Here is a 26,383-nt window from a genome sequence, read left to right as displayed (position 1 = left end):
GTGTCCTTTCAATCCATCTCAGTATAGTACTTGTTTCACTGTGGATAATGACACACTCTTACCAGCTTAAGCAGCATCTTCAAAAGGTCTTTTACTTTTGTTCTTGGGTTGATCTGCACATTTTGGACCAAAGTACATTCATCTCTGGAACACAGAACCAGTCTCCATCCTGAGCAATGTGATGGCTGGACATTCCCATGGTGCTTATACTTGTGTAGAACCTTGAGGCGTCTGGAAATTGCACCAAGGATGAACCAGACTTGTGCAAGTCCACAATTCTCTTCCTGATATCTTGGCTGATATCTTTTAACTTTCCCATGATGTTACACAAAGGAGCAGTGTGTTTCAGGTGTGTCTTCAAACACACGTGAATCTCTAATGAACGCAATAAACCAATCAGAACCTTTCAAAGACACGACTTTATCATCCTCTGGGTTTTCCCACATTCTTTAATTGCATAGTAATCTTACTATATGTAAACTTCTGACTTTGAAGAAAGGCATGAAAATGTGTCCAAAACATCTCATCTCATTTTCTCATTATTCTGGAATTTAGCAAATAGAAATATTTTTGGTAATTCTAATTGACATAAAACAGCAAATATTGAGTCTGATTTCATGCCAGACATTGAGAAAAAAAAAGCCTATGTGTCATTTTATATAGTGTATGTAAAGTTCTGGATTCAACTGTGTTAAATACTCTGTGCTGTTAGGAGGATTATGGAGTTATTGAATCTACCAATTCTTTGGGTTTGACAGTAAATCTAAAATAAAAGATTTTATGAAGTAAACAAAATTATGAATAATTCTCCAGCTACATACTCCTAACCAGGGCCCTACTCCTCTGGACCCCACAGCTGCTCCTCGGATCCTGCGGGTTAGAGCCTCTGCTGTGACACCAAAAAACTACTAGACTAGGCCAGGGACTAAATGTTGAACTCGTTCAATAAAAACACTTGAGTTAGGACTTTATTTCTGTAAAAATATTTCAATCTTCAGAAAATAAAAAGAAACAGCTCCAAGTTTTCAACAGCTCTGCCTGTGGCAGAGTGGTTAGCGCAGGTGCCTCTTCAGGTGCTCCTGCAGCTGTTCTCATCCACTGAGTAGAACCCTAAACCTGGTGCGCTACTCAAGGAGAGGTGCTGAGACGTGTTCCAACAGTGCCCCCACCTGGCCCACATCCTGCCCACAAACAGAGCAGCGGAACTCCACGCTCCGGAGGTCCAGGTTATAGTTATATTCCAGGAGAAGGGTGTCACAGGCCAAGTTCTGCCCACAGAAGGAGCACTGCGGCTGGGCATGGCGTAGGACTATTGAAGGGCCTCCCTGGAGCTCCGGAGTCTGGATGGTGGAGCTGCATTGGGGACAGAACTGGAGAGTCTCAGCCTGAAAAAGATCCTGGTTTGGATCCTGGGTCCTGGTGAAGTGGATCTCCTGCTCCTCCGGCTCCACTTTCACAAAAACAAAGTTTAAATCTGGTAACAAAAGTCTAAAGCTCATATCAGAACCAGGTTCAGCTAAAATACAGGAAGATAGGAGGGCATCTGACATTTACCTGAAGCTTCCAGTTCCTCTTTAATGTTGTTGTGTTCCTGCTTCATGCTCACAGCAGGAACTAAAATAATATGATCAGAAAACAACCAGAACTGCACCAGAACTGCACCAGAACTGAACCAGGACTAAACCAGGACTGAACCGGGACTGAATCAGGACTACTTTTTGGAGCAGCTGCGGCCCAGGGTCCAACATCTGCAGGACCCCCTCCAGTTCGCCTACCAGCCCCACCTTGGAGTAGACGACGCCATCCTGACCATACTCCAGAGCCTACCCCTACCTGGACAAGCCGGCTACCACTGTGAGGGTCATGTTTTTTTACTTCTCCAGTGCCTTTGACACCATCAGGCCGGCTCTGCTGGCTGAGAAGCTGGCTGTGATGAAGGTGGATGACTCCTTGGTGTCCTGGATCGTGGACTATCTTACTGGAAGACCACGGTATGTACGCTTACAGGGCTGTGTGTCGGACAGAGTGGTCAGCAATACCGGGGCTCCACAAGGGACAGTCCTCTTCACTCTCTACACTACGGACTTCAGCTACTGCAGTGAGACTTGCCACCTTCAGAAGTTTTCTGATGACTCTGCAGTGGTGGGATGCATCAGCGGTGGTGATGAGAGGGAGTACAGGACTGTAGTGGACAACTTTGTCACCTGGAGTGAAAAGAACCACCTTCAACTCAACGTGACCAAGACAAAAGAACTGGTGGTGGACCTGAGGAGGACCAAAGCTGCTGTGACTCCCATCTCCATCCATGGGGTTAGTGTGGACGTGGTGGAGGAGTACAAGTACCTGGGAACGTACTTGGATAATAAACTGGACTGGAGCAGAAACGTGGACGCTGTCTACAAGAAGGGTCAGAGCCACCTCTATTTCCTGAGGAGGCTGAGGTCCTTTGACATCTGCAGGACAATGCTCAGGATGTTCTATGAGTCTATGGTGGCCAGTGCCATCATGTATGCTGTGGTCTGCTGGGGCAGCAGTCTGCGCGTGAGGGACACTAATAGACTCAATAAGATCATCAGGAAGGCTGGCCATGTTGTGGGGGAGGAGCTGGACTCTCTGACTGTTGTGTCGGACAGGAGGATGTTGGCCAAAATCAGGACTATTCTGGACGCTCCCTTCCACCCCCTCCACAAGGTGCTGGCCAATCAGAAGAGCTTGTTCAGCCACAGACTGATATTGCCATGCTCCTCCACTGAGAGACACAGGAAATCTTTCCTGCCTATCGCCATCAAACTGTTCAATTCTTCGCTGTAACTGATCACATACAAGTACTGCAATATCCCATCTACTGTCTGTACATTGATGCAATTATGTTGTTTGTAAATATTTATAGACTCTATTTTAATTATTTATTGACTCTATTTCATTCTTATTGTTTTTTAACACTGTGAACTACTATGACGCTACTTATTTTTAATTTTTCTATTTTGGGTCGGTGGCATCTGTAACGAAGAGAGTTTCCCCTCGGGGATCAATAAAAGTGATTCTGATTCTGATTAAACTAGGGCAGACCTGGTGTGTCTCTGTGGATCAGGTCCATCAAGTCTTGGGCCGCTGAGTCCAGGCACTGCTCTAGGATCGTCCGGATCGTCCGTAAAATTGCACACAAAAAAAAAAATCTGCGAAACACGGAGGCCGCGAAAGGTGAACCGCGATATAGCGAGGGACAACTGTATATTGTAATATATGTAACCTGTATTACTAATTTGCATAAACTCCACTGGTGGAGCCCCATGCACCGCTCTATGCTCTGGCACACAGATCTGAATATTTGTGGGACAGAGGAGTGCAGCTGATGGTGAATGTGGAGAATATTTATTCTGTTTTGTGCATGGGCCGATATCTTATTGTTGGAGGTGGTTCATGTTTAAACTTTTCAGAATCACAGATGGTAGAGTTTGCAGGTTCATGGCAGACCGTTCTTTTCCCCAATAGCAGCAGCATCTCTCGTGTGCAAACACTGTGGTCATTTAAGTACTTTCATGTTGAAATCATCATTAAAATCAATGCAGTAGAGGAGCACAAGGAGCACTTATTGTAGTCCGTTTTGTGGGTGTTGTAGTTTTTATTAAACAGCTGTAGGGTCAGGTGACTTCTCCCTTGTTCCCTGCTAGTTAGGATGGTTGGATTCTCCAAACACAGCTAAAGCTCCTTCTATCTGCTAAGGACTCTTATGGTTGACATCATGACATAGTTTCAAAGGTAAAGGAGTTAGGGGCTAGGACCTAGGACCTACAATCGGAACAATTCGGAAGGAGCCATATTTTACCATTAACCAGAAGTTCTGTTATGCAGTGAGGCGGTACTTCCACCATGTATTCTGCAGCTCACAAAAATGAATCTTATCTTGACCTTGGTTTAAAATACAATGACATTGTGACACCCTGTCACAATGATCAGCCTTGATTTGCACAGGGTTTCAGTATTTCCAAGTTTAAGAATTAAGTTCTTAATTTGTAGGAACAAATTGGTTAAAGCACGGGAATGTGGGAACAAAATCATAATTTGAGGCCACGTTTTTTTTGTGCGCAGGTCATCAGGTGTGCCCCATACATATGGTATAAATGAGGTTATAATAAAAGGTGGTCTTATTTTGAATATTATTAATAGTACTACTGTACTGTGTTAATGTCACTCAAATGAAAAGGTTTCTGCTGATTTTTTCTTGAAACGTCTTGATCACTTTGAGTCAATGTTTGAAAATTCCAGAAATCTTTCAGCTAATCAGTCGCAATCTCAAAAACTTTGAATTTTCTGTCACAAAAATCCAAACCTAATTTTTTCTTTAAAACAGAAGAACCACAAGAGACACAGGAAATATTTTAATCTTTTTGTCTCAGACGTAAAGGAAAATCCAACCATCGACCATCTTCGATCATGCAGAAAGCACATCAACAAAACAACAGGAAACAACAAACAAGTCTGCAATAAATAAGACCAAAACCAGATTTAGTCCAGGTTTTAGACCGGGTTCTTCGAGGTTCTGGTTCTGTAGGTTCTCCATCATTGAAAAAGAGCAGTGTGTTCCAAATATGGGTGAATATTTTTTAACTTTTGGTGCTGGACTTTGGAATGTGAAATATCAGGGTTTAAAGTGCGCATGACAGGTTTTGATGATTCTCTAAATTTGACAGTTGTAAATATAAATTATAGTTTTACACCAATCAAGAAGCAATTTGTAAAGTTGAAAAATATGTTGAAAATTACAGAAAGTAGAGACAAATGACATCACACTTGGGAAATTCTGTCCAAAGTTCAGTACAATTTGCACAAATGAAACATTTTTCTGATACTTTCAACAAAATAAAGGTGTTTTCTTAGATTTTTATTTGTCAGATCATCATTTCTATGAGAGGACAGATAGGGCTTTTGGCCCTGTGTAAACATGGTTGCTAGGTAACATTATGGAATTCCCTAGTGTGACATCACAATTTTCCAGGAAGTAAAATTTGAAACCTAAAAATGGCCAAATTGGGAAAACAAGCATGAAATCTTGAATATAATGATCTATGATCTTAACTGTGTTTTAGAAAAATTAGTAGTCTAACCTGTCACAGACACTTTAAATCTGATCTCCAGAAACAATGGCCTTAAACTAACTACCACCAGAGGGCACATGTTTGCTAAGGGTTAAAGTCTGGACCAACCAAGAATCCACACCAGACTGACTCAAGACCCAACTCAGACCCCAGACCGACCAGAGACCCGTCAGCACTGTGAGGGAGGGGGTTGTGCTTCACGTGATTCAAGCCTTGTACCGCTATTGGACAGTTCTTCGTACATCGTCCGTGATTGGCCGGTTCAGCTGGGGAGTAGTGACATCACAAAAAGATTTAACCTGACGAGGAGCAGAGGCAGAGGAGCAGAGTAGGTTTGGACATAACTGGACATGAGCAGAGGGACAGTTGGATAGAAGGAGGACACGACTCTGCGTGCCCTCATCAAGTTGGGTTAGTTCTTGATTTTGTTTCTAGAGCAGCAGAAGTTCATCGTCACTGCTCTCTCGGCTCTGGTCCTGGTTCAGACCCAGGTCTTGGCTCAGTCCCAGGTCTTGGCTCAGTCCCAGGTCTTGGCTCAGTCCCAGGTCTTGGCTCAGTCCCAGGTCCTGGCTCAGTCCCAGGTCCTGGCTCAGGCTCTGGTCTGTCAGACTCGGACTGTGGTTTGGTTCCTGGTTTGGTCCTGGTTGGGAGCAGGTTTCTGGGGCTCCCGTGTGCACTTTGCCACAGCGATGGCAGGTTCCATTGCCGCGCTGATGCTGAGGCTCTGTGGCATCGCCAAGGTGACGCTCTGGTCCGTCTCCATGGCGACGGGGAGGAGGCTCGTTGCCACGGTGACGGTCAGGGTTCAGGAGCCGCTGCAGGTTTGAGGCAAGTCGCTGCAGAGCTGCAGCCGACACAGAGCCTGAGTCCAATGGCTGAAAGGACACATTAGAACAAACACGTTTAAATCAGAATAAACACACGTTTAGATTATAACATACACATGCTGACAGAATAAGAAAGATGCCACACATTTGAACATACGGGTGATTGTGTCTGGTCAATTCATGCACGTGGGTGAGTGTGATTGGTTGGTTCGTACCCAGCTGAGGCGCTGCGTTGGGGCCGTTGGCGCCGTCTGTGCCGATGACAGTGTTGTTGCTTCCACGGGAACCTTCTGTATGGCTCCGCCCACTGCACCCTCTGGTTCCGCTTCCTGCAGCAGAGGCTCCGCCCCCTCAGAGCCATCGCCATGGAGACGCCCTGCCTCCAGCTCCGATGACACGAGCGCCACAGACGACCGGCGCCGCGACGAAAACCAGCGCCCCCATGAGGACCGCCGTGAGAACCGCAGAGAGGGGAACCCAAGCTGAGAACGCACGGCTAGGCGAAGGTTCTCCAAGACAGAGGCCTAAAGTACAAGTATATACAGGTACTGCAAATTTTACTACTGCTACAGACTTGTACAATTACCTCACGTTAAACTAATACTACAGAGAACTCAAGCTGCAAACGAACAGTCAGGCGAAGGTCTCCTAAATATACAAGTACTAATACAGACTACAGACTAGGGCTGCCATGGTAACCGCAATATTGCAATACTGAGGCATGATCAATCACATTGCACCAAGGCTCAAGTGACCACGGTAACTGCATTTTGCATTTTAATGAGGTTCCACACACATGCCCAGTGTAATTCAACAATACCGAGGGTGCATGGACTATATGTAACTTACTGGAGGAGCTGCAGACTTGAGGTTTGGTTCGCCCCTTGATAACCAGCACTCTGCTTATCTGGGAAAGTTCTCTCCTCTGCCTTGTTGCCTTAGTGGGCAAGTGAAAATACAGTGACACAAGTGCTCACTTCATGCTCAGTGCTGTGCGCATCACAATGTTTTGTCTTTCCCATTGACTGTAAAGTAGCCTAAATAAAATGAGTAAGCTAACCTGTCTTCTGCTCCGCAATATCTGTCCAGTCAATCAAAAATGTCCCATTCTCAGGGCTAAAGTCAACCCAGCATAAATTGTAACACCATGGTATCCTCACCAGAAAAGGTGCAAATGTAAAGAATTGAAGATAGTGCAAAGTCTAAGTCTATGGCAATGATAATGACTGTACTGGATCTAAAATATCTGAAATTCATTGTGCTATGTGCAAATGAAAGCTGTTTTTTAAACTGTGGGTGAAGGTCCAAGGGGGGAACTTAGAGAAGTTAAGCTCAAAATAGTAACCTATATTTTTAAACCTCATATGAGGTCTTCATTTCCTTTAACAGATAAAAAGTAAATCAAAATTAATGCAAAATAGTGTAACTGTGTTACATATTTGGGACAATACTGCACTGCATATTATTACATTATTGGTACTGTAATAGGCTAAGGTATTACAATTTTGCTCTTAAAGAGAGGAGATGTACAATGGTCTATATCAGAAGCTTGTGCGCGAGTGCAAGCAAGCAACACGAGCGCAGCCCCCCTAGGCAAATTTTGTGAGCCACCGTGGAAATTTTGTCCATCCTCACCAGCACATGGTGCCCCCAGACAAACAAAAGAAAACGCTTCAGTGTCAGGCCACTGCCATAAGCGCTAGGTAATTCATGTACAAGGACTCCTAAGGCAGACCTATGAATGGCATTTGAACACATCACCCCAGCCTGTGAAGTGGTGGTTGCCACCTTTCTGGTCGACACAGTGCCCAGGCTCACGCCCTCGTTCAGGAGACCCTTCCTTCTTCCTAGATTCAGATTCAGAAATGTAATGCTCTAAATGTTGCACAGAAGCAAATACGGATCCGAAAATCCCCCCTGGGACTGCTGGCATGTCAAAAATAGCTTCCCTTTCTTTGTCAGTCAGATTGGTCAAATTCAACCACCTAGCCCTCTCTTGTAACACCAACATGGCCATACATTTGCCAATAGCCTGCACAGCACAATGTTGGACACATAGGCAAATGTCAGAGACAGTGGTAATGTCATCCCATGCTATGGGGTTAAGGACGTTAGCCATGTCCTCAAAGAGTTCCGCTCGGCTGATAGTCATTAAGAGCTCTTACTGGCACTTTGTAGACACTCTCAGCCATGGTGGACTGACAGCAGTTGGTTTTAGAGGGGTGGGTGGTCTGGTGGATGACACTGAGAGCTTCAGATGAAAATAGGCCACCACCATGAGTGTGTGGCATATGGGCCATGCCAAGCTTGTCCATATCGATAAAATCCAGTGAAGATGCGCCTAAAATGGGGTTCTTGCTGGAGCAAGGGTGGTCTTTCCAAGATACGGACACTTCAAGTAGCTCCGGGAAAACCGGGAGAAGCTGCCACGCTGTCCGTGTAGCTTGAGGTGATTGCCTCCATTAGTAACGTGAGCGGAGCAGACCTGCTGTGTGTCTTTTCTCAAGAGCTTGTTCCCGCAAGTGTAGTCAGGCGCTATCCATGTCCATCTCCGTACACACTGCAGACCGCAGTGCTGAAGGATGTCAAGTTACAAGGAAAATTCTTTCAACAGTCCTACTACAGACTTATACCACTACTACCTATGTTAGACTAATAATACAGGGAGAGAGGAGGCCAGGTGAAGGTTATCCAGGACAGAGGCCTAAAGAGGTACAAGTATATATAAGTACTACAAATTTGCTATTAAATATACTACAGACTAATAACACTATTTCACATTTTAGGCTGACTAATACTACAGAGAACCTGAGCTGAGAATGCATAGCCAGGTAAAGATTCTCCAGGACAGATGCCTTAAGTCCAGCCCCCGGTCCAGCCTTACCTGGTTCCCAGAAGAGACGGGAAAGTCCTCCACGGGAGGGATCAGACCCTGAGCAATCAGCTGACCGTAAGAGGGTGGAGCCTCTCTCCTCAGAAGCTCCGCTTCCACGCGGGACAACTGCGTCTCAAAAGACCTGCAGCCAATCAGAGATGACCAGAGCAACTTAAACTCCTACAACAGTCCACCATTTCAGAATAGGTCTAAACTACACACAGGGAAGGCATCTGACACATGAGGAGGGAGGGCATTTGACACAAGGAGTGGTAGGGTATCTGACACAATCTGCCACACAGGGCGGGCATGTGACACAATCTGTCACACGGGGAGGGAGGGCATCTGGCACACAGAGAGGGAAGGCATCTGACACACAGAGAGGGAAGGCATCTGACACACAGAGAGGGAAGGCATCTGACACACAGAGAGGGAAGGCATCTGACACACAGAGAGGGAAGGCATCTAACACACAGAGAGGGAGGGCATCTGACACAGAGAGGGAAGGCATCTGACACACAGAGAGGGAAGGCATCTAACACACAGAGAGGGAGGGCATCTGGCACACAAAGAGGGAAGGCATCTGACACACAGAGAGGGAGGGCATCTGGCACACAGAGAGGGAAGGCATCTGGCACACAGAGAGGGAAGGCATCTAACACACAGAAATGCATCTGGCACACAGAGAGGGAGGGCATCTGGCACACAGAGAGGGAAGGCATCTAACACACAGAAATGCATCTGGCACACAGAGAGGGAGGGCATCTGGCACACAGAGGGGGAAGGCATCTGACACACAGAGAGGGAGGGCATCTGGCACACAGAGAGGGAACGCATCTGGCACACAGAGAGGGAAGGCATCTAACACACAGAAATGCATCTGGCACACAGAGAGGGAGGGCATCTGGCACACAGAAATGCATCTGGCACACAGAGAGGGAGGGCATCTGGCACACAGAGAGGGAAGGCATCTAACACACAGAAATGCATCTGGCACACAGAGAGGGAGGGCATCTGGCACACAGAGAGGGAAGGCATCTAACACACAGAAATGCATCTGGCACACAGAGAGGGAGGGCATCTGGCACACAGAGAGGGAAGGCATCTGGCACACAGAGAGGGAAGGCATCTGGCACACAGAGAGGGAAGGCATCTGACACACAGAGAGGGAGGGCATCTGGCACACAGAGAGGGAAGGCATCTGGCACACAGAGAGGGAAGGCATCTAACACACAGAAATGCATCTGGCACACAGAGAGGGAGGGCATCTGACACACAGAGAGGGAAGGCATCTAACACACAGAGAGGGAGGGCATCTGGCACACAAAGAGGGAAGGCATCTGACACACAGAGAGGGAGGGCATCTGGCACACAGAGAGGGAAGGCATCTGGCACACAGAGAGGGAAGGCATCTAACACACAGAAATGCATCTGGCACACAGAGAGGGAGGGCATCTGGCACACAGAGAGGGAAGGCATCTAACACACAGAAATGCATCTGGCACACAGAGAGGGAGGGCATCTGGCACACAGAGGGGGAAGGCATCTGACACACAGAGAGGGAGGGCATCTGGCACACAGAGAGGGAACGCATCTGGCACACAGAGAGGGAAGGCATCTAACACACAGAAATGCATCTGGCACACAGAGAGGGAGGGCATCTGGCACACAGAAATGCATCTGGCACACAGAGAGGGAGGGCATCTGGCACACAGAGAGGGAAGGCATCTAACACACAGAAATGCATCTGGCACACAGAGAGGGAGGGCATCTGGCACACAGAGAGGGAAGGCATCTAACACACAGAAATGCATCTGGCACACAGAGAGGGAGGGCATCTGGCACACAGAGAGGGAAGGCATCTGGCACACAGAGAGGGAAGGCATCTGACACACAGAGAGGGAAGGCATCTGACACAAAGAAATGCATCTGGCACACAGAGAGGGAGGGCATCTGACACACAGAGAGGGAAGGCATCTAACACACAGAGAGGGAGGGCATCTGGCACACAGAGAGGGAAGGCATCTGACACACAGAGAGGGAGGGCATCTGGCACACAGAGAGGGAAGGCATCTGGCACACAGAGAGGGAAGGCATCTAACACACAGAAATGCATCTGGCACACAGAGAGGGAGGGCATCTGACACACAGAGAGGGAAGGCATCTAACACACAGAGAGGGAAGGCATCTGGCACACAGAGAGGGAAGGCATCTGACACACAGAGAGGGAGGGCATCTGGCACACAGAGAGGGAAGGCATCTGGCACACAGAGAGGGAAGGCATCTAACACACAGAAATGCATCTGGCACACAGAGAGGGAGGGCATCTGACACACAGAGAGGGAAGGCATCTAACACACAGAGAGGGAGGGCATCTGGCACACAAAGAGGGAAGGCATCTGACACACAGAGAGGGAGGGCATCTGGCACACAGAGAGGGAAGGCATCTGGCACACAGAGAGGGAAGGCATCTAACACACAGAAATGCATCTGGCACACAGAGAGGGAGGGCATCTGGCACACAGAGAGGGAAGGCATCTAACACACAGAAATGCATCTGGCACACAGAGAGGGAGGGCATCTGGCACACAGAGGGGGAAGGCATCTGACACACAGAGAGGGAGGGCATCTGGCACACAGAGAGGGAACGCATCTGGCACACAGAGAGGGAAGGCATCTAACACACAGAAATGCATCTGGCACACAGAGAGGGAGGGCATCTGGCACACAGAAATGCATCTGGCACACAGAGAGGGAGGGCATCTGGCACACAGAGAGGGAAGGCATCTAACACACAGAAATGCATCTGGCACACAGAGAGGGAGGGCATCTGGCACACAGAGAGGGAAGGCATCTAACACACAGAAATGCATCTGGCACACAGAGAGGGAGGGCATCTGGCACACAGAGAGGGAAGGCATCTGGCACACAGAGAGGGAAGGCATCTGACACACAGAGAGGGAAGGCATCTGACACAAAGAAATGCATCTGGCACACAGAGAGGGAGGGCATCTGGCACACAGAGAGGGAAGGTATCTGGCACACAGAGAGGGAAGGCATCTGGCACACAGAGAGGGAAGGCATCTGACACACAGAAATGCATCTGGCACACAGAGAGGGAGGGCATCTGACACACAGAAATGCATCTGGCACACAGAGAGGGAGGGCATCTGGCACACAGAGAGGGAAGGCATCTAACACACAGAAATGCATCTAACACACAGAAATGCATCTAACACACAGAAATGCATCTGGCACACAGAGAGGGAAGGCATCTGACACACAGAAATGCATCTGGCACACAGAGAGGGAGGGCATCTGGCACACAGAAATGCATCTGGCACACAGAGAGGGAGGGCATCTGGCACACAGAGAGAGAGGGCATCTGACACACAGAAAGGGAAGGCATCTGGCACACAGAGAGGGAGGGCATCTGGCACACAGAGAGGGAGGGCATCTGGCACACAGAGGGAGGGCATCAGACACAGGAGGTTACTGTGAAGACAGACCTGCGTTCGAACATGCGCAAAGAGTAGAGTTTGCAGGTGCAGCCGAGTGCAATGACCAATAGGAGGCCACAAATGAGTGAGCCAATGACCGCCGCTGTGATGACTCTGGTCGGCACAGTAACAGGACACGCCTCTTCATCGCTGCCGTCGCCACAGTCGTCCTGAGCATCGCAAACCCAAGACTCAAACACACACCGGTTATTCTGGAACACATGGCACCCATATATCAGAACAGAACCAGGAAGTACCAAATGTCCACTTGTGATACATCTGTAATCCACCAGGCCCCATTCATACTTTGCAGCTAAGGTCATCAACATTCACAGGGGGTGTGATGCAAACTGAAGGGAATGGGTTTGAGGCTTTATTAAGACTTCAATCTGATCTTTATTTCAATACAGTCTGACTATGAAAAATTTACTTAGGTGGAACTACAGCAGGTGAGCTAATTTGTGCTCTTAAACAAGTCTCTCAAATAACATTACAGTTACAAGCTAGCTAGCATTAGCTAACAGTTTTTCAGTTAGTTGCTCTTTTTGTTGAAAATCAAACAGCTAAACAGGACCATGAACGCTCCTATTGATCATAGCCTCCTGAAAATGTGCTACAGGTTGTACCTTGAAGTGAATTTTGTATTTGTAGTACTTTAATGGGAGACCACGGGAATTCCAGTTGCCACAGTGGGGTGCCACTGGCAAAATGGTTGTTAGGCAATATACTTCCCAGCCTTGCCTAGTATGAAAGTGGTGTGAGTGTTGTGATGTGGTTGGAGGGACCGGTGGAGCAGATTGTCAGCCTCACTTCCATCAGTCTGCCGCAAGGCAGCTGTGGCTACAATAGTATCTTGAATGATGTATTATCTATATTTGCTGTACAGTTGGTACCTTGCAGTGGAAGTTGCCTGGCTGGCAACTGTAACAGTTTTTCTCATCTGACCCATTTGGGCAGCGGTTCTGGTAGTTGCAGCGGTCCGATCGGGGGTAACACGCTCCGTTCCTGGAGCAGGGAAACTCGTTCTGTTGGCACCAGGAGCAGTTCGACTCGTCCCGACCATTTGGGCAGTGCCAGAATCCATCGCAGCGATTGGATGAACTGTAGCAGCCAAAACCATCTCCACATGGAAGCTCCCAGGGCAGACAGAAACCCTCTACCTGCAACACACCAGACCACATTAAACAGACCACCTTAAGTAAACACACCGCCTTAAAACAGGCAGCCTTAAATCAGCACACCACCTTAAGAGTGAATGCTTTAAGAAAACAGACTGCCTTAAAACGTTCAGGCTGTACTGTATTCCTGTGTGTCAGACGCACTACCAGTAGTATTAGTGCTAGTATGAATAGTAGTAGTAGTAGTATCAGTACTAGTGTGGGCAGTGGAGTATATGTTATCCTCACAGTCACCATATTTACGAAGGGGAAAACTTCAATGGAAAGTAATGGGCAACTTCACTCAACTCATCAAATTCCCTAAAAATAATGCCACAAATTACTTGATTCTCGATTAATCAAATAAATAATTGATAGATTACTAGATTACTAAAATAATGGATAGCTACAGCCCTGTTTGGTTATATTATATAATAAGACCACTCTGCGGAGGAAGCCCATTTCAGCCGCTTGTATCCGCGATCTTGTCCTTTCGGTCATTACCCAGAGCTCATGACTATAGGTGAGGGTAGGAACGTAGATTGACCGGTAAATCGAGAGCTTCGCCTTCCGGCTCAGCTTAGGGTGAGGAGCTCGGTCACACGGGAGGAGCTCGGAGTAGAGCCGCTGCTCCTACACGTTGAGAGGAACCAGTTGAGGTGGCTCGGGCATCTGCTCAGGATGCCTCCTGGACGCCTCCCTAGGGAGGTGTTCTGGGCATGTCCCACCGGGAGGAGGCCCCGGGGAAGACCCAGGACACGCTGGAGGGACTATGTCTCCCGGCTGGCCTGGGAACGCCTTGGGGTCCCACCGGAGGAGCTGGAGGACGTGTCCGGGGTGAGGGAAGTCTGGGAGTCCCTGCTTAGACTGCTGCCCCCGCGACCCGGCTCCGGATGAGCGGAGGAAAATGGATGGATGGATATATAATAAGACTATGTTTTTCTCTCTGAAGTGGTCACACTTATTGGATGTGGAAAAACCATTCACAGGAATGATCAGGGTGTGGACTCAAGTTGTTGGCTCTAGCACCTGGAGCTGTTTTGGTACCTTTTCGTTTAGCATACAAATGCCTTTAAAAGTGCTTAAGTTGTAGAGTCATCACTATCAGTGTTTCAAACCTCTATTGCTGGAATATAAGAATACACTACCATTCAAGTTAGCTGTGAGTATACACAGTGGAAAAGTCTTTTCTCGCTTTGGTGTTATGCATTTGCAATAAGTGATTCAGATGGGGTTACTGAGCCTTTACATTGACACTCCTCCACACAGTGGTTGATTTACATTGTCCAGACTTCAGCATTTGTGCATCTCCTCTAGTAGTCCGATGCTTTCCTATGGGCTGCTGTGTCATTTTGCCCTTCGCCATGATTGCCAAGCCACGCAAAGCGCCACGCAAGTGCTGAATACTGGGATGCCCAACCGTGAGAATCAGTACTGTGAGTAGTAAGAGTAGTAGCAATAGTAGTATCAAGCTTCGTTTCCATAGGGGCCGGTACAGTGCGGAGCCGGAGTGCAGCCCCCTTTTAAGGTCCAAAGCGGACCACTACCTTCCAAAGGGGTCAGGAACGCTTGAGACTTGGGACAGGTCACTCCCCCGCACACTCATTGGAGGAATGCTGCAGCTTCCTCCACGTTTTGTTTCCATGCTCCAGGTAGGGCTCCAGGTCCAGAGGCAGGGCCCTGTTCTGTGAACAACTAGCACTGACTCAACATAACTATATATTAACTTAATAAAAATCTAAATGGTACCTGAATTATATTCTCATAAAGCTGATCTCAGAAAATCACAACAACACATTTAGTGTTCCAAATTTGTGGCGCTGTGACATGGGGCTAAAGCTAAAGCTTTCTGAACCTCTATGCTGCATTTTAACCCCTTTTTATTTAATGAATTGGAGTTTGCTAGTGATATTTGCATTATACACTACAAAAGTTTTTTTTCTATCTTGACGTGGCGTGCACTGATAAAGAGGAAACAGCTGGCTAGGTATGTTTTGCAAAGCATATTAGCTCAACATACAAGTGGCCATCACTGGAAATATGGTGGTATATGACATAATCAAGTCAGATCAAGTCTTGATAGACCTTGGTCACGGCCTGGGCCATTTGTTATGGAAACGCTTCCCGGCTGTGGGTGCCTATCCCCGTAGTTGTTTCACCCCAAGGTGGCCCCAAGCGAACCGTGCCAGTGGAAATGAGGCTTTAGAGTATCAGTCAGGGCTGGTAAGTGGTGTTGAACCTTTGCTTTGATCAGTAGTATCAGTAGTAACAGTAGTACTAGTATCAGAGTATACTGAGACTTCACCCTGAGACCCTCACAGTGCTACTAGTATCAGATCAGTCAGACCTGGTATGTGAACCCTCGCAATGTGTTGAGATATAGTATGAGTAGTATGAGCAGTAGTAGTAGTATCAGTATAGTCAGACCTGGTACGTGGCATTGAACCCTCGTGCCGCGTTAATCTTGTCGGCATAGAAGTGAACTCGTAGCTGTCCAGAGGAGGATACGACCACCAGGGGGCCCCTGGAGTCCAGTGCTGTCAGGACTCTGAGGAGACGCCTCGGGTTCTCGTCTGGACCATCGAAGACCTTCACAAAGTCCCCAAACCCGGTCCCATCCAGTTTAAAGTCTGTGAACCGCAGGATCACCTGAACATGGATAAGGAATTAGCCCCGGTCTAGTCCCCGGTCTAGTCCCCGGTCTAGTCCCCGGTCTAGTCCCCGGTCTAGTCCCCGGTCTAGTCCCCGGTCTAGTCCCCGGTCTAGTCCCCGGTCTAGTCCCCGGTCTAGTCCCCGGTCTAGTCCCCGGTCTAGTCCCCGGTCTAGTCCCCGGTCTAACCTTGCGGTGGTCCCCAGTGTCAATGAGCCAGGTGCAGTTGGAGCCTGGCGGGTAGAAGTCAGGGTAGTTTGGAGAACTGAAGGAACCAAAGAAGTTCTTCAGACGTTCTCCACAAAACGGAACCTCACAGTCCACCTCATCACTCAGGTCCTGAGAGGAACAAGAGACAAGACTATAGCAAACCAAATAATGACCTAGGGATTGTACAGTCAAGAGACAAGACTGCCACTCAGGTCAGAGAACATCAGACAACAGAGGGAACGACAGAGAAAAAGACACTTCTATAGGGTATTAACTGCCTACACATAACATGTTTAGTTCATCATGTTACCTTATATTGTTGTGAAAATGCTATATTTGCCCAAAACAACATATTAACATATTTGAAAAGTTTCATTTGCTTTTGATGCAGAGTCAAGAGTCACTCCCCCCTCAAAGTTCCATCACATTACAATCAGAGAGCATCCTGCTAAGGCAGCTACTGGTACATTGCATCAGGTTTGTCAAGTTGTTGTTGTTGTACAGTTCTGTATCATGCTTTTGTATATTTATGGAGAATTGTCGTGTTGCACGGGTGACGTAGGCTTGTAGCCGGAGCTTTGTACAGGCTCTTATTGCTATGAGGAGGGTTCAGATAAATTGCAGAATTACTCAAACATGCATGGATGACATCTAAAACCTCTTTAAGCATGTTTTTTGATGAGGGAACAACATTATAAGATGGTAGAAAGCTCCAACTCGTCCAAGAGGCTTCTTCAATTCTGATGGAGGCCGGTGAGTCACTGCCTTATATCTGTGGGTGAGAAGGAGCTACACTCAAACTATCACACCCAAGGGTTTATACTATCTAGATACCTGGTTCAGTCCTGGTTTAGTCTGGGTCTCTGGTGTTGGGTCTCACCTGACAGTCAATGCTCCCGTCACACCTTAAGCTTTGGGGCAGACAAGTGTAGATTCGGGTGTAGCGGGACACACAGGGGAACTGGCTGAAGGAGCAGGGAGTGAAGGAATCGACACACAGCTCTTCATCTGAACCATCGCCACACTCGTCCTGAGAATTACACCTCCATGACTCAGGAACACAGCGACCAGAAGAGCAATGGAACTGATCCGGAGCGCAGGAGGATGAGGAGGGACGACCTATGAGAGAAGTAAGATGTTTTAAAAAGAGGAGAGAGGAGGAACACAGTAACCAGAGGAGCAACAGAACTGGATTAGAGCACAGGAGGAGGAGGGACGACCAAAGAGAGGAGAGAGAAAGGTTTAAAAAAAAAAAAAAAAAAAGAGGAGGAGGAGAGGCGAGACAGAGAGGGGAGGAGGAAAGGAAGAAGAGAGAAAGAAGTGAGGTGAGAGAGGAGAGCAAGAATACTGCAACTGGAGGAGCAATGGAACTGATCTAGAGCACAGGAGGAGGGATGGCCTAAGAGAGGAGAGTAAGAAAGAGATATTTAAGAAAGAGGAGAAAAGAGGCGAGAGACCAGATAGGCGAGACAAAAGAGGAGGGAGGAGCAACGATCTAAGAGAGGAGATGAGAGATATTTTTAAAAAGAGAGAGAAGAAAGGTGAGAGGAGGGGAAAAGGGACGATCTAAGGAGGAGAGAGAAGAGGAGAGAGGAGGAATGTGAGAGCCTGACAGTGTGGGGGAGGGAGGCACTCATGTCTGATCTGACTCTATAACGTTTACTGTCCACCACATCTCTAATCCAGATTAAAGCTGTTATGTAACTCCATCTCCCACAATGCCTTGCTATGTTTTCTGCATTTCTGAAGTGGTGTCTCAGTAGAACCATAGAGTGTATATAAATGGGCATATTTATCCCGCTAGCCGCCAGGAAGCAAGCATGGGCATGCTTCAGCTCCATTGACTCCGACTCCATTTCACTTTCTACTGAAAAACCGTGGCCACTATCTCTAACAGCTTTAGTCAGGCTCATCATTCTGACTTTAAAATGTTGGTATTAACCACTCTACCTGATCCTTGGGTTTATTTCACTATTTTGTCCGCAAGTCAAGACATGAACATTAATAACAGACCATCTAGGTTTAATTAACAGTGTTGCTAAGTGCCTACCCTTTGCTAAACCAGTATTGCAGGTGGGAAGAGGCCAACCTTGAACTACTGACAGGCTCTTTGGTTGCTATAATACTCACAGTCAGAAGTCCAAATATGGAAGTGGGGTCCAAATTTGCTGCTATAACTGCTAGCAGTGATGAGCTTAATTTTAACACTGTGGGTGACGTCACACTCACTTAATCCACTGCTTTATACAGTCTATGCCCTAACCCTGACCCTGCAGTCTTCATTACAGACACTAAATACTGTCATTTTGCACTAGACAACTAATTATTTTCTTTATGGATCATTGTATTATTCTGATTTCTGGAGCTGTACAGTTTACAATATAGTCCTTGTCCAGTCACACTACAGTCCTGTTCCTGAATTACCTGAGCTGTACTCCAGTCTGAAGCCCTTTGCACTTACTGCTCCATCAGAGTGAAAGTGGATAGACACCTGAAACACACAGAGGCCGTTTAATACTGGGAAGGAGTTTGTAGTAGCAGCATTTACATCAGTAATATTATTATTATTAGTAGTAGTTGTAGTAGTAACAGTAGCATTTTTAGTAGCAGCAGTATTAGTATTAATAGCAGCAGGACCTGGTTGGTGTTGGGAGGTGAAGGGGGCAGTAGTGCTACTACCTGGTTTGTGTTTGGGGTTGTGGTGTTGGAGGTAGTAGTAGTGGAGTTAGTAGTGGAGGTAGTAGTAGCAGTACTAGCAATATTAGCAGCAGTAGTAGCACTAGTACCTGGTTGGTATTGGAGGTATAAGGAGCAGGTTTGCTGGAGCCACACAGTCTGAGTCCGTCGATGAGGAGGAAATCTGAGGAGCAGCGCTGAGACGACTGCAGTGAGAAGTCCAGAAAACTACAGAAACAGAGACAGTCCCTTTAACCTGTATCTGACCAGAAGACTGCCCCTTTAAACTGTAACGGCCTTTAACCAGCACCTGATCGGGAGACAGCCCCTTTAAACTGTTACATTTCATAGGATCGGGGTTTATGTCAGGGACCAGATTTTACACATATTCATCAAAAAACAAAACTTATGAAACTTTCTTCTGAAATTCATTCACTGAAATTAACTCCACAGAATGAAGACAAAAAGAATGAAACGCACAGTCAGGCAGATGACCTAAAATGGGAGCTGACAGGGCGTGGATTTTGTGAGTGGTGATGATTATTATAGACATGATGGCTCCTCCCACCTGATGGTGACTGTGTCCCCAGGATGCGCTCGGATATTCCAGCTGCAGTTCACTTTAGATGGATACTGGAAAGGCCATCCAGGACTGGAAACCAGACCAGAGGAGGAGCGTAGCGGCAACATCTCACTGCAGGCTGAGGAGAGAGGTTAGACCAGGGTTAGACCAGGACTAATCCAGGACTAGAACAGAACTAAACCAGAAACACATTAGGACTAAACCATCTCACTGCAGGCTGAAGGGAAAGAGGTTGGAGAGGGGTTAGATCAGAACTAGACAATGACTAGACCAGGGACTGAAGTGAACTGAAGTGTGTAGACTGACCGTTGGTGATCCCAGACACGTAGACATTTTCATCTCTCTGAGACGTTGCGGCACACCCTAAAAAAGAGACACACAGAAGAGGTAAACACAAAAACATCTTCTATCGACCAGTTTAAAGAGTTCATTGCCAATACCTGATTTTGGGCATGCCTTTTATTTGCTCTTATTTTATATTATAAGATGTTATACTATTAGAAGTCATTGTTTTTAGTTGTACCGTATCCACAAAACTCATTCCTAGTTGGCATTCTGACTCATCAGAAATCAGACACACTGTGCTTGTGTCTGCTATATAGTTATAACTGATGACACCCATGGATCATTGTTATAATTTGCATATTTTAGATTACAATATTGATCTAAAAATGACAAAATAAAAAAACAAGTCCACTGACTTCCATGTTAGTAAACTGCGGTCACTGCATGCTGTTGGCCCCTCCTATGGATAGCTGCACATCACACTAGCGAGCAGCTGAATTTTTTTTTTCATATGAACCAAAATGACTTCGTAACGCTACCGAATCCTATGTCTATCATCAATTAAGAAAATAAACCTGGACAAGGAAGTAAGTACAGAGAACTGGGTGAGTATTGGAGGTGGTGAAAACGGGAGTTGAAATGGCATCTTGAAAATAATACTCAAGCATACATGACTCACTCCAATACAACTTCAGAGGTTCAATGAGAAGGGAAACAACTTTAACTATAAAGCTCTGAAAAGTCAATTTTGCAGAATAGGTCTGATTTAAACCTGAAATTACCCTTTCACTCACGTCCTCATGTGCATTTAGATTGCGGTCAGAGGTCAGTGTGCAGGTGTGAGGTCAGAGGTCAGTGTGCAGGTGTGAGGTCAGAGGTCAGTGTGCAGGTGTGAGGTCAGTGTGCAGGTGTGAGGTCAGAGGTCAGTGTGCAGGTGTGAGGTCAGTGTGCAGGTGTGAGGTCAGTGTGCAGGTGTGAGGTCAGTGTGCAGGTGTGAGGTCAGTGTGCAGGTGTTTGTCTCACCTGGGAGCAGCAGGAGCATGTGGAGTGCCAGGTGAACCCCAGCTTTCAGAGACATGTTTCAGCGATGAAGAAGAGGAGAGGAGTCCAGAGGCATCAGACAGCTGAGGATCAGGGCATCAAGACACCGTGAAAAGTCCACCAAAAACGGGCAAATGCGGGTCCGGACCGGGTTTAGTTATAACGACTAATCCCCCCACTCTAAAGCTTAGCTTTAACTACACTGTAACAAACTTAAACACTAAATATTTACTAAATAAATTAAATAAATAAGGTTTGTACAAGTGGACTGAAAAATACAATACACATATTGAAGTTAACAGCTGATCAGGACACTGAAGGGACAGAGTGAAACAAACACACTGCCAAAGCTCCAGGACCAAGACCAGGATCAAGACCAAGACCAGGACCAGACTGAGGCTAGACTCTGCACACGGACAAAGGATCACTCAAACACAAAGAATCTGAAATGTGGCGGATCCAAACACGGACAGTGCTAACGTTATCTTAGCTTATTGTGAAAATAAATACTATTGTACGTTTAAAGACAAATAACAGATAAATAACACTAGGTTCAGTCGTAGCCCTGACACATTTTGCTCCAGGACTAAGGGTGATTAAAGCAAAATACTGCGAAATTATAAATATAACTTTGACTCATAACAATAATCTGACGCTAATATGCTAACGATGCTACCCTGATGCTACCGCTTCTGCTCGGACAAGAGCCGCAGAAATGAGGTTTAACCCCGGAGTCCCACGGCCGAACAGCCCCAGCTGAGTCACGGGAGAGGTGTCACAGTCCCGGACCCGTGTGTGGAGCGAAACCGCCTCTTTTCACACACATCTCCGCGGTTTGTGCGGCTTTGAAGGTCTGTGCTGTTAGCTATTAGCTGTTGTTAGTCTTTAGCTCAGAGAGAACAACGAAACAGCTGCAGGAAAGACCCCGCCCCCAGATCCTCACGCGCCGCCTCAGAGCCATACGTCACAAGGGGAGGGCTGCTGTGACTGGACATTGAAAGTGATCAAGTTCAGGAGCAAGGTTATTTTTGAAGTTAGGAAACAGGTTAGGGTTAAGATTAGGGTTTGGTTAAGGTTAGGCTTTGGTTAAGGTTAGCATTTAGTTTAGTTTAAAGTTAGGGTTAAGGTTAGGGCCTCACACCACTTTTTTGTCAAGCCTTCTGCTCAACTGACCCAACTGATCACAAGCAGTTATTTTTTACAGCAAATTTACCACTGAAACCTGAGTAAGATCACATTGCATTGTGATACAGACCTAAAATTAATGTTCCAAGCCTTAGGTATGGTGCACCATCATTCCATCTGATCATTCAGATGGTAAAATGCACCATCTGAATGATCACCAATCTGTGGCCCTCCGTTTTGAGTATGTTTCAGTAAGTGGCCCTCAGTGAAACAAATCTGGATGCCCGTGGTGCAAAATGATTCTTCACAAAAGTGCCATTCTATGATTTACTTTATTGGCATAAACCCAGTTTTCATTCACAGCAGGGGGGGGGGGGATTTCTTGGATTCATTTTGATGGATCCCTGATGAGCTGCAAGCAAAATGTTTTGTTATTCAAAAGGGCAAACGAAATATGAATGCTGTCATCATTTATCATGATATTTTCAATACATTTTCTAGAAATCCTCCTGAACTTAATTTCTCCAATCCTGCAGCAGTGATCACATGGCATCTTCTTCTCTCCACTCCACAGGTGAGACATGAGGCATGTCCAGTTTCAGAATCAGAATCAGAATCAGAATCAGAAGACTTTTATTGCCATAGTCTGTGAACACAATTCACAAACTAGGAACTTGCTTTCGGTGAAAAAGTGCAACATAAACACACTGAATAAATACAAATACAAATAAGGGCATGCACAAAGTTAAAAAGATATGCTTAAAAAAAAAATCAAGTGAAATACTTAAAGGGAGAAAAATATATACAACAGCAGCATCAGAACAACAGTGCAAAGTGGCTTATTAAAGTGACCGGTGTTATAAAGTTAACAGCGATCAGACTCTAACACCTCCACAAACTGGGCCACACCATATTCATCCTACACCTTTTTGTTTTTCAGCAGATTCATATGGTCTTGGTCACGAACAGACTGAAGCAGCTTGTCTCCGACTTCCCTTGTAGCTCCTCCAGCTCCTCCAGGTCTCTTTTTGATCTCAGGAGCTCCCTGTTCTCCATGACTATTTCTGCCCATCTCACATAACACAGTTATGAATATTTCAGGGTGTCAGCAGAGTATTTATTGATGCAATGCTCCATGTCCATTCATTACTGGTTTTGTTAATCTGAATCCTCATCTCCTGAGTTTCTCTCAAGAGCTGTCTGTGTGTCCACCCTGATGACACACAAAAAAAAAAGAAAAATTATATTATCAGGCAAGTTTTCAGTCCTCCTACTGAACTGGCCCAATTGATAATAGTTAGTCATTTTTACTGCAAATTAAAGTAATAATTCTACCTCTATAACTTCAATAACTTCACACTGCATAGTGCTACAGACTTCAAACTAATCAAGGCTTAAGCAGATGTATTCTGCAGAATCAACTTTTCAAGCACAATACATCTGCTTTATGTGTCTTTTGTCTACTCTGTAGTTATAATATCTGACACTTGGGTGATCATTATGTTAAAATTTGCACAACATTCATCTAAAACAACTTAATAAAAGAAACAAGTCTACCGACTTCCGCGTTAGAAAATAGTGCTCAATGGGAGCTGATATCACCATAAACATTATCACAACAAAGCGCCACATGCTGTCAGCATGGATAGCTGCACATGCCGCTAGTGAGCCGGATTTTTTTTCTAAATTTGTGCTAAAATGACTGTGTGACGCAGCCGAATTCTACACTTGTCACCAATTAAGAAAATTTAAAAATTACAGTAGTACAGAAGAGTGGCTGTATGCCAGTGGTGGTGAAAACAGAGGTTGATCGGCAAAATGGTGTCTTGAAAAGAAGTGATTAAAGATTACTCAAACATACACAAATCACTCCAGATACAATTTTGGAGAGTAAATGATGAGGAGAAACAACTATAACGTGGGTAAAAGCTCTAAAAAAGTCGATTTTGCAGAAAAGGTCTGATTTAATGAATGAATGATCCTCTGGTCTTTAGCCCCCGACTTCAAATACAGTGGGGCAAAAAAGTATTTAGTCAGCCACAGTGTGGAAGTTCTCCCACTTAAAAATATGAGAGAGGCCTGTAATTTTCATCACAAGTACACTTCAAATATGAGAGACAAAATGGGGGAAAAGAATCCAGGAAATCACATTGTCTGATTTGTATAGAATATTTGCCAATTATGGTGGAAAATAAGTATTTGGTCAATAACAAAAGTTCATATCAATACTTTGTTATATTCCCTTTGTTGGCAATGACAGAGGTCAAACATTTTCTGTAAGTCTAAACAAGGTTTTCACACACTGTTGTTGGTAGTTTGGCAGATTCCTCCTGCAGATCTCCTCCAGAGCAGTGATGCTTTGGGGCCGTCACTGGGCAACATGGACTTTCAACTCCCTCCAAATATTTTCTATGGAGTTGAGATCTGGAGACTGGCTAGGCCTCTCCAGGACCTTGATATGCTTCTTACGAAGCCACTCCTTCGTTGCCTAGGTGGTGTGTTTGGCATCATTGTCATGCTGAAAAATCCAGCCATGCTTCAGCTGATGGAAAGAGGTTTTCACTCAAAATTTCAGAATACATGGCCCCATTCATTCTTTCCTTTACACCAGATGTGTCAAACTCAAGGCCCACGGGCCAAATGTGGCCTTCCACATCATTTTATGGCCCTCGATAGGGTAAATTAAAAGGTATGATGGTCATAATATCTCAATTTATGAGGAGATACGCAGTTACACAGCCATATTTTTACATCTAGGCAAGTGCATATGCAATATTTGTAACCTGAATAAGTAATATATACAGAAACAGTTAATTCAGAAGTAAAAAAAAAAAATGTTGGATTTATTTTACATCTGGCCCCTTGAGAGCAGCCATTTTGCTAATGTGGCCCTCGGTGAAAATGTGTTTGACACCCCTGCTTTACACGGAACAGTCCTCCTGGTCCCTTAGCAGAAAAATAGTTCCAAAGCATCATGTTTCCATCCCCATGCTTCACAGTAGGTATGGTGTTCTTTGGATGCAACTCAGCATTCTTTCTCCTCCAAACACAACAACTTGAGTTTTCACCAAAAAGTTCTATTTTGGTTTAATCTGACCATGTGACATTCAATTCAATTCAATTCATCTTTATATCGGACTCGTGGTCCATTAAAAAAACAGACAGACAGTAACAATACAAAACAATAAACATCTATGTTTTAAAAAAAAAGACAACCATACCAATGTCTCCAATTCTGGATTGGTAGCAAATTGCACTGCATCTTATGCTTGTGAGTGACAATATAATTTCATTTTCTGACTTGTACAGTCTGCAGATAAACCTGTACATTAAAGTTCTCAGTACAGCTTGCAATGTATTCACTCGTGCAGTAACAAACATTTCAGTCGCACTGGTCCATGGTGGCCTCCTCAAGAGCACCCGCAACACGTCATTATAAGCCACCTGCAGCCTCTGTAGACTGGCTTTTTTGTACTGAGTCCAGAGGTGGGCAGTGTATAGTGGTGTGCAATATGATTTAAATAACATTAACTTTACATCATCAGAGCATGAACCAAACTTGAACAGAAGAGTATTAGCTTGTGCATACAACATCCTGCATTGTCTATAAATATCATCATCATCTGCCATGTCCGCAGTGATGATATGCCCAAGATATTTGATTTTAGCTGTAACATTCAATACAACATTAGACAGGCAAAAATCAGGATACCGCATGTGTTTATCCTCTTTAGTCCTGCAAATCATGATCATGCTCTTAGTTGCGTTATACTTGATGTCATACTCCACACCATAAGCTGAACAGATGTTGAGTAGCTGCTGTAACCCAGCGGTGCTTGGACTAAACACAACCAAGTCGTCTGCATACATTAAATGATTAAGGACAAAATTCCCAGCCACACATCCAGTTTTACATCTTTTGAGCTTTGTAGACAGTTCATCTAAATACAAGTTGAACAGAACTTGTCTAACCCCATTGGTGACTCTAAATGGGGCAGAAACCATTCTCCCAGTCCTCTTCTGGATCATCCAAATACTCTGTAGCAAACTTCAGATGGGTCTGGGCATATACTAGCTTAAGCAGGGGGACACATCTTGCCATTCAGCTGACTCCTTAGGACTTGCCTTTCTTGTCAGAGGTATTTGGCAGTGGGTGCTTTCTTCAAGATTGCTATTTGCTTGTGGGATACCAAGGTACTTGTAACTGTCCTCAATGTCTACTTTTGTTCCTTCTGGGAGTGAGGTATGGGCATCTGGTTGTACCTAATGGGTACATAAGCTATGTACATACTGTATGTACGTATGGTATGCATTTATGTATGTACATAGGTACTCACTCACAATGACCACGTGACACA

The 26,383-nt window shown here is 45.7% G+C and overlaps 1 protein-coding gene across 1 annotated transcript; it reads right to left on the bottom strand.

Moving 5' to 3' along the window:
* Positions 1-4,356: 4,356 nt before the first annotated feature.
* Positions 4,357-21,815, bottom strand: lrp12 (low density lipoprotein receptor-related protein 12). The gene is made up of 13 exons (XM_033974948.2): positions 20,883-21,815; positions 19,881-19,937; positions 19,560-19,692; positions 19,102-19,219; positions 18,740-18,806; positions 17,196-17,434; positions 16,295-16,444; positions 15,883-16,104; positions 13,192-13,458; positions 12,308-12,510; positions 8,808-8,940; positions 6,139-6,447; positions 4,357-5,971 (listed from the first exon to the last, which is right to left on the bottom strand). Exons 1-13 carry the CDS (start codon positions 20,935-20,937, stop codon positions 5,528-5,530), a joined length of 2,397 nt encoding a protein of 798 aa, XP_033830839.1. The 5' UTR covers positions 20,938-21,815; the 3' UTR covers positions 4,357-5,527.
* Between the last annotated feature and the right edge of the window lie 4,568 nt (positions 21,816-26,383).

This window comes from Periophthalmus magnuspinnatus, chromosome 11 (assembly GCF_009829125.3).
Source record: "Periophthalmus magnuspinnatus isolate fPerMag1 chromosome 11, fPerMag1.2.pri, whole genome shotgun sequence".
NCBI lineage: Eukaryota > Metazoa > Chordata > Actinopteri > Gobiiformes > Gobiidae > Periophthalmus > Periophthalmus magnuspinnatus.
This window is presented reverse-complemented; position numbering and strand designations above follow the sequence as displayed.

Bases quoted from the DNA above. Each gene is read 5' to 3' on its own strand.
- lrp12 (XM_033974948.2), bottom strand. From the start codon at position 20,937: ATGTCTCTGAAAGCTGGGGTTCACCTGGCACTCCACATGCTCCTGCTG. The intron at 19,220-19,559 runs GTGGGAGGAGCC...CTGTTTCTGTAG, and splicing joins GGGGACACAGTCACCATCAG to TTTTCTGGACTTCTCACTGC. The intron at 5,972-6,138 runs GTACGAACCAAC...GTGTCCTTTCAG, and splicing joins CAACGCAGCGCCTCAGCTGG to CCATTGGACTCAGGCTCTGT.